The 14,826-nt window shown below is 37.6% G+C and overlaps 1 protein-coding gene across 5 annotated transcripts in view; it reads right to left on the minus strand.

Annotated features, from left to right (window-relative positions):
- The window catches only part of LOC131078898 (uncharacterized), a 139,499-nt gene that overhangs the window by 109,924 nt on the left and 14,749 nt on the right, over positions 1–14,826 (minus strand). Inside the window, exons 2-6 of one of the 5 annotated variants that reach the window (XM_059209779.1) lie at positions 7,990–8,222; positions 7,737–7,889; positions 7,230–7,630; positions 6,713–7,121; positions 5,862–6,599 (exon numbers count right to left, since the gene is read on the minus strand). The exons of the other annotated variants lie outside the window; for them this stretch is intronic. Coding sequence (XP_059065762.1) covers positions 6,214–6,599; positions 6,713–7,121; positions 7,230–7,630; positions 7,737–7,889; positions 7,990–8,203 — 1,563 coding nt within the window. The 5' untranslated portion in view covers positions 8,204–8,222 and the 3' untranslated portion in view covers positions 5,862–6,213. Of the gene's footprint in view, positions 1–5,861; positions 6,600–6,712; positions 7,122–7,229; positions 7,631–7,736; positions 7,890–7,989; positions 8,223–14,826 lie in introns of those variants that run through there. 5 annotated transcript variants of the gene reach the window in all.

The raw sequence follows: 14,826 nt of genomic DNA on the forward strand, positions 1-14,826 counted from the left end.
AGATTCACAATGTATTCCATGTGTCATGCCTCAGAAGGCACTTGGACAATATGTCACACCTTCTATGGAATTACCTCTTATGGATGAAGAGGGTGAATTGATACTTATTCAAGAAACAATTTTACAAGGGAGAAAAGATTGAGGAATAAGGTAATTTCTGAGTATCTTATCAAATGGAAAAACTTGCCCTTAGAGGAGGCAACATGGCAAGGAGAGGAGATTCTTAAGCATCCTAGTCTTCAAATGCTTGAGTACAAGCATTCTTTGGGTGGGGAGGATTGTAACGTACCCAACTCAAATCAAGATACTTAACAACAATTTGGCTGTCCTTTCCTTGGATTACCCAAGAGGAAGAGGACGTAGAGTATCATTGGGTAAAATATGGAGTCCTTGGCTTGTTCTAATTTCTAATTTTAAGTTGAGTGCACGTCTTCTGATGGAACTTAAGTGAACTTGAGTTATTTTTAAGTGAATTTAAGTTATTTAAGTTGGGCACGTCTTTTTAGGCAATTTTAAGTGATGCCTGGCCAAGGGACTTAAGTTGTCCCCTCTTTTATGTACTTAAGTGACTTAATTAAAACATGTGACAAAGGCCAACGTGGGCACCCAGCTTCAGGAATTCTTATTGGTGCACATTTTAGGTTTTTATTTTGAAGTCTTGGATTAAGAGGTGGACTATCAAGGGTGGAAACTAATTCATCTTTTTAGAAGTTGCTATATAAACACGCTAAGGGCTCATTTTGAGAGCATTATGTGATGAAGATTTTTGTTTATTGCTGCTGCATTTTGGCTTGAGGAATGAAACCCTTAAATATCCCTGATTTCGGTGAGACATATGGGCTCTCCCTAATCGGAAGAGTGTTTCGGTGGAAGAACTCCGGTTTGTGAAACCCCAGCACATTGCTTATTCTGGGATGTAAGAATTCATCAAGTTCGTTGGCCAGATTGAGGATAATATCAATGTTGAAGACTCAAATCTGGGAACATTTACTACTACAAATCATTCATTTATGGGTTTTCTACGGACAGTTGTTGAAGGGCATCAATTTCAGAGTTAGAGATGGTCAATTTGGGAGCCTAGCATCACTTTGGAAGGACAGATAGGGTTAGAAAAAAAATTCTGACCCAAATTTGGCCTAGTTTGGTATGAGATTTGCATATTTATTTGATAGATAGGTCTGAAATTTAGTTTTGGAATTTTCTGGGCAATCATAAGGGTTTGGATTGTTATTTTCCTGAGTTTAATAATAATCAGTATTTGCTATCCTTCAGTTGTAATTTTGAACTGAAATCTAATCAGAATTTTGGGTTGTAATGAAAATGTTTAAATGCAAATAAATTACCAGATTTATGCCGTAGATGTAAAAGCTTTTTTGTATCAGATTTGTGCCCTAGTTTGAAGAAATTGTTGTATTGTTTTTAGTATCCTATTTGGGGATATTACACTAGGGCATGACTTCTCTCAAGGCATATATTAGTTTTCATGATACCTATTTAACATGCATGGAATGCTATGCTATATGTCTATAGCATTCATTTACTACCATTGTATTCCTTGTAGGCCTTCTAAACCTCCATGTATATAACGAGCCTAAATGGAATGTAGTTCTCTAACAATTGTAGGGAATGCATCTAAGCAATGAATTTCATTGATCAACAAGCATTAAGCCTAGAGAAAGTATAAAAAACTCAAATATAACCAATAAAATCCTTCATTTTGATATAAAATATTGCTACAATTCATTATTTCAGCACTACAAGCTGATTTTTATAGTTCTAATAGGAACCATTGTACTTCCGGTTCCACAATGTCTATTTATTGTTATGCATATACTTCTACCTTCCACTTGATTATATAATTGTCACTACCCTATCTGCTTGTCATTAAAACTTGATGGCTAGTGTCAAATTGAAGCTCCAATTATCATCCTTTGTTAGCATATGAAAACGAAATTTGACCCAACCTAACCTTGATAATCTAAACCACTAGGTATTATTGTTGACAATTGAAATGTTAAAAGTCTTTTGAATAGTCAAAATCACAATAATTCCAAGAAAACAAATATCTTTGGGTTGATACCAAGCCAATAGAATTTTGTTCCAATTTATTCTAGCTTTCTATATTTACTTTTGGCAAGTACTCTTATAAGGTTCAAATATGTTGAAAAAATCAAATAGAAGCCTTACTTAGTATTTATGATATTGTTTACTATTTGCCACTAAATTGTGTCTTTGGATTTATATACATGGAAAGCATTACTACAAGCCTGAGGAAAATGATAGTCATGTGGAATACTGAGAAAAAACCAGCACATTTTTAACCATTCCATGTTAATGTCCTTAACATCAAACTTAGAAGCATACCAAAGAACGCATCTCTATTTTAATGTACTCAACATCTATTAGAAATATACACCCATCCAAGGTTGCCTACTTGCGATTTGCCTCAACAACATAATGAAATCTAACGAATCCTTGATGTCCTTGTCCCAACGGCTAGAGTTCAGCTCTATGCTACAAATCAACAACAAAAAATGCGATTAAATAGCAATTTTGAATGGATAGGGTATTGCGATAGGTTGGTGGATAGTAAATGTGCTTATCAGCCAATCTTTTCACAAATTTTTTCGCAATTTAAACCTTTAAAAATCATTAGACATCATTTTGACCGAGGATTTTTAAAAATCATGAAAATCGAGATTTTTTGAGGATTTATGCTTGTATGGGTCTTAGTCCCCATAGCCCTCACCTTTGAAAAAAATGAAGCAACCTTCAAAACCCAACAATGATAGCTTGGAGGGAAAAAATGCTCTTCTTGGTGTTTTGCGTTTGTCAAATGAGTTGCAAACGCCAAATATCCTCACTTAAGGGCAAATTGATGTCGCGGGGGTGTGCAAAATTTAAAAAAATGCTTTTTGTTAAAAAAAATCATTTTTTTGGCATCCTAGGTAGCAAGTAGGCATGGGTTCGCCCCAAGTATGCCCAAGGTACTAATTGGTCGTACCTAAGAGCAAACTGGTACCGAACCAATACCCATACCATGCCAATACACATACCCAGCCCCAAATACAAGTACTCAGTAACATAGTGATATTATTAAATTGCCCATTAAATTAGAGTTTATTGGGTTCAACTTAAATAATATTATTAATTTAATTTAACCTAAAAAAGAGGACATCACAATCCACCTTGACCAAAATAAGCAATGTGCAATCTTAGATGATGTATCATGTTGTAATGCCTATAGAGTCTAGCTCCCATACTTATCATATGAAACAACTTCTACCAAAAAACAACAAACATACTTGGATGCTCAAATACCATCATGCCAACACTATGAATCATGTTATAGCATCTGAATTTCATTTATGTCATTTGAACAACTCCTTTAAGAGTATTGTGATGAGATGCACCATCATATATGGGGGCAAAGATTGTGCTCTGATACCATGTAGAAGTTGATACAACCACAGGAGCCAAGATTCATCTGTAAGCAAAACACCTATCACACAAAAGAGATCAAGCAAAGATAGTATGCTTTTATAACCAAAAAATTTTGTATTGTTACACAAAAGAATGATTAGAGATACAATTACGATGAATGAATGAATTCTTATAAAGGATGAATGAAACCCTCGGTACAAACTTTAATGCTAAAGTCAGGAGAACAAAAGCAATGCAAATTAGGAGCTAAATTAAGCTCAACTACATGTTAGAAAAGCAAAAAAGAAAACTCTAGAGGGAAAAATCACCTAAGTTTAGCTCAAGTTAAAAAGTAATAAAGGACCTAATTAATAAATAATTAGATAAATGTCCTAATTACTCCAATACCCTTAAGATTAACTTAGGGATAAGCTAAAGAGCTAATATGAATGCATGCATGAATGAGTCCCGGCAACAAAGGCCTGATTAGGTGCTCATGTACAAACCAATGCATAGCAATGCAATTCTCACAAATGGAGAAAAGGTGGAAAACCTAGTGGGAAAAAACCCCTCCCCAAAAGAAATGAAAAAGAAAATACATGTGAGAAGCATGAAGAACTCAAGATGTCCCCCCAAGTACTGAATCGGTCACATAAGTACAATCAACATCTCCCCCGTAGGAGTGAAAAGAAGAGACCAAGTATCCCTCCCATAAGAGGGATAAGCTCCAATGTCGAAGATGAAGGCTCGAGGACAAATGCTGATGAAGATCCAAGAGCGGCAAACCATGTTCCTCCCCTTAGGAAGAAACAAATCAAGTGGACAAGTCTGAAACAACTCCATGAAAGGAGATGGAAGGAAAAGTCTCATGATGTGTGCCATGGAAGACTGCTCAATTGTCCAACTATTTGAATTATGATGTGCCAAATCAACTAAAGCAAATCCAAACAATTGTGAAAATACCTAAAGAACAACCTCTAAAGGCACTAAGGATGGGATGACAAGAATACTCAAACTGCCATCAAAGAGAATGAAGATCTTCAAATATGTCCCCAATGTATACAATATGTGACTCAACAAAAAACCCTGCAACATCTAGCAAGAAGTCATCCCACAAAGTTGAAACTGGAAGGGAACAATCAACTTGCTGAACTAAATCAATGGAGGCTATGCACGAGCCAATGCCAATCTAATCAAGAACAACAGAATATGATGAAGATGACTGAGATGATGATCTCAATATGAGGAGTGAGTACGAAGAGACAAGCCTCAGATCCATCTGAACATGAAAGACTCGTGATATACTCAAGCATCTCAAAAGTACCATGATCATAGAGTATACAATCTGCATGTGCAAGGGGAATGACACAATCTGCAGCAAGATCCTCTAGAAATGGAGAGATATGAGGGTCTCCAAAGATCTCCCAAAGGCGAGTCCATAGTGCGCAGGGAGATTCAATGTCCCATAAAGCACACATAGTGTCATCGTCAACACTAGAACCAATCACACCTACAACATGGTCATTAATGATTCTCCAAGCATGTTGACCCCTCTCTGAATCTAGTTGAGGGACCAATCCATAAAGATAGAGCAAAAACTCAAGCCACCTACAATGTGTCAAAATACCCTTACGCCAAGACTCATATTGCCCTTTACCAAGATGACGATAGAAGGGTGAACAAAAAACCCCATGATACCTCCTCAAATGAAATTATCAAACCCCAAGAATCTCAAAACAAATAGTGCAAATCAAATACAACCCTCTCCAACAAACAGATCCATCCCAAGTGCCACAACATCCAAGTAATTGAGCTAATAGTGAAAACACAAAAAGCTCAGTAAAATGTACTTGGGGCAAATTCTAGAAAAAAAGACTTGAGATTCGAATAGGGGACTCAAAGATCCTTCCGACACTATATGTAAGTTGAAAAATGGAGTTTGTATGTGCAAGATATGTCCCCGGAAGTGCGAAACTAAATGTTGACTTTGGAGGCCTAGTACGGAAAATTGGTGCAAGATCTGACAAAACTACCACCACAAGAAGATCAATGCCAGAACCAACTTTTTGACAATATATTGTTTGCCCGATTTCAACTCTGTATGACAAAGTTATGGGCAAAAAAACACAACTAGGTATTTGAAGCAAAGAAACGGGACTCGGACTCGGCTCGGACTTGGCAAGGCCGACTCGGACTCGAACTCGGGACTCGGCGTCAAACTCGACTCCAGACTCGGCTGGACTCGGGAAAGTGAAAAACTCAAGAAATTTAGAGATTTTTAAAGATTTAAAACTTGTTTCAGACACCCTTTATTGAATACACCTTAAAGACACAAAAACATCATCAAACTCGGCTCATTTGATGACATACACAAGTATACATCAATCACATAAGCATAAACGCAAATTGTAGCTGAAGAAAATAACAAACATAGATATATAAATATTGTCAAATGTATACAATATTACAAAACTCATGGAATAAAAAATCCATGTCATCATATGATCATCATCAAATGTTTCATACAAATACCAAAGGTAAATAGTAAATACTAAATACAACTACAAGTGTACAAGCCTATGGCTCAGAGGGCCGTGCAACTGCACCCTCTCGCCCTGGCCCCCTGCGAAGGCGTTTAAAGTAGGTCCTGGATGATTCAGCAGTCATAGTCGCTCCCCGTGACACCATGCCGTGCTCACCAACATCAGGAACAGCTGTGTCATGCTCGCCAACATCAGGAACAACTGTGTCACTCTGAGTCTCAGTATTTCTTGTCTCTGCTCGTGCTCTCTACTCCTCTGCCATGGCTACAGCCTCGGCCTCTATAACTACCTGATCAATCCAATCAATGTCATCATCACTAAATACAGCTGTAGGAGTCCCAAGAGCTGTCTGATTCTCATTGGCCCACTCTGCTTCAAGATCAACCTCATCTAGAATGATAGGAGACATGTCAACTATTGCATTCTTTCTCATTCTCAGGCGGAGGTTGTAGTGAACAAAGACGAGATCATTCATCTTCTCCACAGATAATCTATTGCGCCTCTTGGAGTGTATGTGCTCAAACATACTCCAATTGCGCTCACAACCTGATGCGCTGAATGGTTGGCTCAAGATGCGAATGGCCAACTTCTGAATATTTGGTGTCTCTGGGCCAAAAAAGTTCCACCAATGATCTGAGTTTGAAATGAGAAAAATAAATAAAATCAGTCTCACTCATGAACTCATTTAACAAGTTACAATATAGTATTGAATAAAACTAAAATTAAGCCTAACAATTTATTTTTACCTGGCATCATAGTTGTCCTACCATCTTTGGCGACAGGACGAGAGAAGGTCTCCCCTTGTGCATCTGAAAACATTTGTAGCTCTCGAAAAAGGTCTATCTGAGAAGTACCAGCAGGTCCCATCTTCTCCATGATTGCATATAGCCCATTAAGGACCTCCACATCAACCTTGAAAGAAGGGATAAAACGGAATGCCGGATTCAGATAATAGGTTGCCGCATGGATGGGCCTATGAAGCTGATGATGCCATCTCCTATCAATGATCTCCCAAATGGGACCATACTTGCTCTCATCCGCTCGATAGACGAATCCGATGGCCTCCTTCGCCCTATCCATGCCCTCATATATATAGCCCATTGCGGGCTTATCTCCATCCGCAATTCGCAACAAAACCACCAAGGGCTTAACAAACTGCAAAATTGAAAATATTGTGTAATTTAGAAAAATGAGCAAATAAGAGAATACATATAATAAGTTATAAAACATGAAGTTAAATTGTAGAATTTATAAAAAAATTACCTTCACTATTTCATCACAAGGGACCCAAAAGCCTTGCTCATCAAAAATGCAGTCTGCCATCTCTATCCCTGCAGGGGTGGTAGCATAGGATGAGGAAGACCACTCCTCACCAACAATCATACGTCTCAAGGCAGACTTAGACCTAAGCATGGACTGCAATGTGAGGAAGTTTGTGGCAAATCTTGTGATTCCTGGACGAGCTAACTCCTTCTGCTCTGTGTATTGTCTCATAAGAGCCAACACCCATGAATGATTATATACAAATTTGCAGACATTTCTTGCCCTTTCTACACATCTCTTGACCCATGGGATTTTTCCAATATCCTCCAACATGAGGTCAATGCAATGAGCAGCACATGGAGTCCAAACTATAGATGGGTGCCTCTCCATCAATAGTCTACCTGCAGCAACATAAGTTGTTGCATTGTAAATTGTAATTAATGGAGGTACAAACTACAAGATAGTAATTAATTTGCAAACAAAATTAGTTTGTAATCAAAAGTTTACCCGCAGCAACATAATTTGCTGCATTGTCGGTCACCACCTGTACCACGTTCTCCTCATCCACATCTTCAATCACCTCCTCTATCTGCTCACATAGGTAGGTGGCATTCTTGCAATGGGCGGAGGCATCAATGGACTTGATGAAAACGGTGCCCCCTGAAATAAAAAAATAAAGCTAGGTCAATGATCATTCAATAAACCATTAGATAAAAAATAAAAAATTAAAGACTATATGAAACTAAAATTAATCAATCACCTGCGGAAGAAACAAGAAAATTAAGGAGAGTTCTATTTCTCCTATCCGTCCAACCATCAGTCATGATGGTGCAACCTTTAGTGCTCCATATGTGGCGTTGTTCATCTAAATCCTTTTTCACATCATCCACCATTTGAGACAAAATGGGTCCCCTCAAATCACTCTCACTAGGGGCTTTGAACCCCGCCCCGCATATGGTAATGGCATCAACCATTTGTTGCCAATAAGGAGACCTGTCGCAAAGAAACTCAATGAGATAAGTTAAGTATAAAAATTCAATGAGATAAGTATAAAAATTAAAACAATCAAAGTTATCAAACATAAAAGTTAGTAAAACATTCACCTGGCTACAAAGAATGGAATACAGTTGTAGCTCCAAAACCTGCCAACTGCCATTTTAGCAGCATCATGGACCTCCTTGTTCCAACCCATGCCCTCAAGCGACAGTTGGGTCCCAGGAGTAGTGCGAGGCACAAAGAAGGAATCCAACCTAGATTTACGAATCCTAGGTCCAATGGTAACATTCCCACTACAACTACTAGTGGTAGGAGCATGAGAAGTGGCGGTGGCACTGCCACTTATAGAAGCAGAAGCAGAAACAGAAGCACCAGCAGTAGCAAACTGAGTGGGACAATATGGAGGTAAGGAAGAAGGGCCTCCAACACAACCTAACTGTGTCCCTCTTCCTAAAACTATCTCTCTCCCAATGGCTGCTCGATCCTCTTTTTGTTTCTTTTTTCTTTCAATCTCCTCAACCATTACATAACAATCACGTACAACCTCAGGGACTGCTTTTAGGCATGGTTAGGCATCATGTCCACGCACACCAGCAATATGGTATTTCAGCCTATATATACCTCCATGGAATATTGTTTTGCAAAACATACATTTAGTTTGCCCCTTCCCTTGCCCTAGAAAATCCTCATGATATTTCCAAGCAGAGTCCTTTCTAATGGGGGGTCTAGAAGCTGAAGTAGACATTTTAGGATAGTTTTGTGAAACTTGAAGTTGAGGCAAATTGAAATAATAAAGTGAAGTTTGCTGCAATAAAACATTACAAATACAAAATAAAATTAATACATATTACATACATTCAAAAAAACTAAAGTAGGGTTTGTCAAACCCTACTTTAAAAAAAAAGAAATTTACAAACCCTACATAGTACAACACTACAACTACATACTACATGCTACATACACACATACAAAAGATTTTGAAAGAAGATGTAAAACTTTCAAAATAAATGGATACAAAATGGAATTTTTGCATACAAGAAACAAACTAATCTTCAAAAAAACAACCGTACCTCTTACAACAAGCTTGAAACGAGCTGCAAAGTCTTCCTATCCAACTCTTGATGCACCAAATTGAAACACAATGCAGCTTCAATGTGACAAATTGAAGAAAACTTGAGCTTCCTCCTTGCTGGTTTTTCTTCTATGCACCCTTGTTTTTCTTCCCAACTCACTTTACTCTTCCTTTTTTTGCAAGTGAATGAAATGAAAGTCACTTTTAGGGCTAGAAGACAATTAACATAAAAAAACGGACTTCAAAAAACTTTGCATTATATTTTTTTTTGTGTGTTTTTCATTTGCCTTACGCCGGCCGAGTCCGAGGCTCGGGACTAACCGAGTTTGGCGAGTTTGGGCCAAACTCGCCAGACTCGGACGAGTCCGAGTCCGAGCCCCTAGGACTCACCGAGCATGACTCGGACTCGGACTCGCCAAGTCTGGGCGAGTCCAGGCGAGTCCCGTTTCTCTGATTTGAAGGTTTGAGGGGTCAAACTAGTCAAAGGGTTGATTGACCAACTATTGATGTCAGCACAAACTGGGTTATTGACATGGTGCTGATAGGACTGTTGATGTGGCACTAACCTGATGATGTAGCGTACTCTGCTAATGTGGCAAAAGATTCCCCTATAATATTCTTCATGCAATAAAAAAAAAATGCAAATAATGAATTTCTTTTTTTTTGCATAAACTGGTCCCTATACAAACCAGGTTCGCCCTCAAGTTCGTCCCAAGTGACTGAGTTCCCTATGGGTGCCCTCCTATTTCCAAATCTAATCGCCAAAAATCTTTGTGCCCTTCCGTTTCCATTTCTAATCATAGGAAATATTTGTGCCCTTTCATTTTCGTTTCTGATCATAGGAGATATTTGTGCCTTTCCGTTTTCATTTCTAATCTTTGTGCATTTTCGCCTATAGTAAAATGTCATCACACTTTCTTCCAATTTTCGTTATAAATGCAGGATATTTCCGTTTCCGTTTGCAATGGCATTTGTATTTGTCTTTTTTGTATACAAGTATATGTAGACCATAGTAAAATAGGTTTTTTATTTATTTATTAATTTTAATTTTTTTAAATTCATATATATAATATTATTATATATAATAAAATATAATCATATTATTATATATAATATTATTATTATTATATATTCTATATTATATTATAGTTATATAATATATATAATAATATTATTATAATGTGTGTGTACGAATGGACCCGTACCCGTACCCAAGGAAAAAAAATTGTCGTAACCATGAATCTATACCCGTACCCAAATCAATAACTTAGAAAAATAGGAAAGAGGAATATTCCTTGCTGAAACTTGCAGCTATACTTGTTTGTACACTGCAAATGAACTTTGCCTCTTTAAAAAAAAAATCGCACCTCTTTAACTTACAAAAAAACTCTGAAAACTTTAAAAAATTCCAAATTTTTTTGCCAAGAAAAGGTTTTGCATTGAGATTTTCTTGACCTGATTTTTGTTAGGTGTTGTTTTTTTGCTAATGCAAGCAGTATGGATCTGTACAAAAATCCATACCACTAAAAAGATTTGCAAAAAATTGTTTTATCTTCGTTTTTGACAAATTGACAAGCATTTTAGAGATTATGGACCATCTAAGCACGATGGTGACTTTCATTTGAGCCCAATGTGCACTAAAAAATCACCCCAAGTAGGATCCCTCAAGCATGCAAACAGGAACTTAATAGATCAACTCTAATACCATGTAGAAGTTGATACAACCATAGGAGACAAGATTCATCTACAAACAAAACACCTATCACACAAAAGACATGAAGCAAGGATAATATGCTCTATAACAACCAGAGAATTCTATATTATTGCACAAAAGAATGAATGGAGATACAATTACAATGTATGAATGAATTCTTATAAACGATGAATGAAACCCTAGGTGCAAACCCTAATGCTAATATTAGTAGAACTAAAGCAAAGCAAAATAGGAGCTAAATTAAGCTCAACTACATGCTAGAAAAGCAAAAATGCAAATTCTAGATGAAGAAAGTAAGTGAAAAAGTAATAAAGGACCCAATTAATAAATAATTAGATAAATGTCCTAATTACTCCAACATTATACTTTTCCATCTTCGACTTCGATCAAACAATGAAGGCTTCCAACTCTCCCTATACTCCTCTTGGACATGAGGAGGAATGAAAATATCCACAAACTCCCACAAGACCAAAGGATTATGATAACTCCCTCGAGTTATGTGGGCATTACCACTATCCTGTAGACTGTAATCCTCATGAATTTGGCCCAATCAGCTTGCATATAAGCTGAAATGAAGTTGTATCAGCCAGAATTTAACCTCATCCAAATCTGCAATGCAATAGTCAAGTCCATTGTTTTTTACAGTTTAAGTGGCTGAAACCCTTCACAAACAGCATGATGCATAAAAATTTCAACAATTCTACAAACTGGTAGCAGAATATGACCGATAACAACAGTCCAAAATCAAAACCCCTAAAAACAATATTAAAATGGTAAAACAACTACGATACTAGAGTTCCCTTGCAAAATTAGCATCATAGTGGCTGAAAACGCCCATATAATGATTGGAAATATACCAACAACAATAACAAATTGAAAATCACTCAATCCCATGACTATCTATATGGCTGCAAGTGGTGGAGTACGGTAAACGCATTTTGGGGAGGGCAGTCTAAGGGCCATTTTTCAATATATATATAATAGAGAGAGAGAGATGTCAATAACAAATAACAGCAATATCAATATATAAATTAAAATAAATCATGATAGTAGTAGTATAATAGCATAATAAACTTTAATACAGTAGTATAACTGCAATATAATAGAGTGGAAAACTATAAATGTCCCCATTTTTGCACCTTCGTAAGGCAGATGATTTCTAGCAAGGTTAGCCTATTGACAGGGGTTCTCGTAGGCTAATGCAAAGGGCAAGGGACCTATTCAAAGGGGTAAAGTGACTTTGGAGGGGTCTATGAGGCATTTCCAAAGCTCAAAGCCGATTTCCTATTTTTTAGGAAGGGGTCCTATTTTTTAAGTTGTGACTGACAGTTCACTCGAAGATCACCCGGAGCTTATGGAGCATAGCAAGAGACCCTATGAACATTTTCAGTTGCTCGAGGGTTGTCTCCTCCTTTCTAGGGAGGTTCCTATTTTTAAGGAGCAAACATGTACTTCACCTATTGACCTTCAGGAGGTCAAGGAGATTGGCAAGGAGCTAGAGGAGCAATTTTAGGTGATTAGAGACAGTTCCCTATGATTTAGGAGAATCCCTATTTTTTAGGGAAAACTGGCAGTTGGCCTGCTACATCCAGACATCATCCCAAGTACCGGTGGCATCATCAGATTTATAGTTGGAGGTGGTCGAGTGTTAGTTCCAAAATAAATTTGGATATTAAAGTGATAACTTTAATATTTCAATTTAATTAAATAATTGCCTTTTAATAAAGTCATTTATATAATTAAAATAATAAAGTGGTCAAATGGAGGGGACCACCTTGGAGGATGTGCTTCCTAGTAAGCACAAGGTTATTTTTTAAATCAGATTTTGATAAATCAAAATGTTAATGCCTAAAAGGGGTTCAAACCATTTTGAGAACATCCCTTGAGCATCAAAAAGGGAATATTACAAGGAAGATGCCATTGGAACCCTAAAAAGGGTACGGCCTAAAGCAACATTTGGAGAGGAAATTGGGTATTCATTCAATCATTTTTCAGCTTGGTATTCTTGGAAATTGGAGCTCTGAGTGAGGTTTTCAGATATTGGATTGTGAAGACGGAATCCTTCACAATTTTGAGGTGCTTATAAGTATAAAAGACCACCCAAAGGCCTTCATACAGGTTGTATCTTACAGAGGTTTGTTGGAAAGTCACCATTTTCAGTTTAGAAGGGAATTAGCAGCAGATCTGGTGCAGTCACCGATTAGGAGGGACCTCAAAGAGATCAGTCTGGACTGGGCAGCAAGAGTAAACACAACGGAAACAAGAGGATATGATGGAGGCAATGCAAAACTGAATGAATTAGATCATGAAAACTGATTACAAATAACCGGTAACATCCGGGTTACAAGATTCGGCTCACTGGCCTGCTACATACATGCTCAATTACAGAATCAGTCAACTCCGAACCTCTAAATCTCAAGATATGTCTTATATATTCTTCCTGATTGATTTATGATGCTTAATTACATTGATTTATATGAACTAAAGGAATCCGGGTCGGCCCAAGAGGGATCAAATGCCTAAGAACAAGATCAAACGTGTAAAACACCAGGTAGGCCTCCGCCAAAGAGAATCCTCCGGAAAATCCAAAGGAATAAGTGCAGAATAGAGGGAAGGTCGGCCACACACCAAGGAACATTGGAATCAACAAACTGAAGCTCCACAAGCTACGGAAAGGATCCGCAAGATTCACCAATAGCAAATGGGTCCAAGCGGTTCCGGTGTTCTAAGCCAGAAAACTATCTCGGAATCCGAAAGCGATAACTTGCCGGAAAATGATCCAAACGTTCTCCGGTTTAGGAATAAGGAAGATGATCATGTTCACAAGCAAAATCCAGCTCCGCAAGATCCGGTGAGCAAATGCAAGAAAATGCAAAAAGGAATGTTGAAACTGCAAAACAAAAAACAAATAGAAAAGAAATATTTTTGGTTGATGCAAGATTGCCAAGAACCGGGGATGCTCTTGCATCAGACATTCGGGGTTGTTGAAAAAGTGAGTCCCTCACTTTACTGGGATCAGAGGAAAACCAAGGCAGTCCACCTCTGCCTGAGAAATCCAAGATGAATCTTCAACTGGTATGTCCTTCCACTTTACAAGATACTCCTTGTACTGACTGCTCTGGGTACTACGTCCAATCCTACTGTCCAAAATGTCTTCAATCTGATCTGGTTCCTTCCAGGGCAACTGGTTCTCCAAGTTTGCAATACTGTCTTCACTGAATTCCAATTCATGATACTGATGTAGATCTGCAATGTTGAATATAGGTGAAATACTCAAACTATCGAGTAGCTCCACTTCATATGCATTTCTGGAACTGAACTTCCTCAAGATCTTACAAGGTCCAAACTTCCTCATCTGCAATTTGTTATAGGTTCCAACTGGAAATCTTTCTTTTCTCAGATACACCATCACTTCATCGCCAACTTCAAATTCCTTATGTCTCCTCTTCTCATTTGCTTTCTCCTTATACTTGTTGTTCATATCTTCCAATGCTATTTAACCTAAATATGTAAGCCCACCATGTGATCTACAAAAACTCTTCTGCTTATGCACTCCTCTTGTCCTCATTACTGATATCTCTCAATTCTGATATCTGGTAACAATCTCAAAAGGTGTTCTTCTAATACTCTTGTTCACTGAATTATTGTAGGCAAACTCTGCTTGTGCAAGAATCAAATCCCAACTTTCGGTCTTCTCTCCAACTAAGCATCTCAACAAATTTCCCAAACTCCAGTTTACTACCTTTGTCTGTCCATCAGTCTGTAGGTGAAAAGTAGAACTGAATTTCAAATCTGTCTTCATCTTCTTCCAAAGT

Source organism: Cryptomeria japonica, chromosome 8 (assembly GCF_030272615.1).
Source record: "Cryptomeria japonica chromosome 8, Sugi_1.0, whole genome shotgun sequence".
Lineage (NCBI taxonomy): Eukaryota > Viridiplantae > Streptophyta > Pinopsida > Cupressales > Cupressaceae > Cryptomeria > Cryptomeria japonica.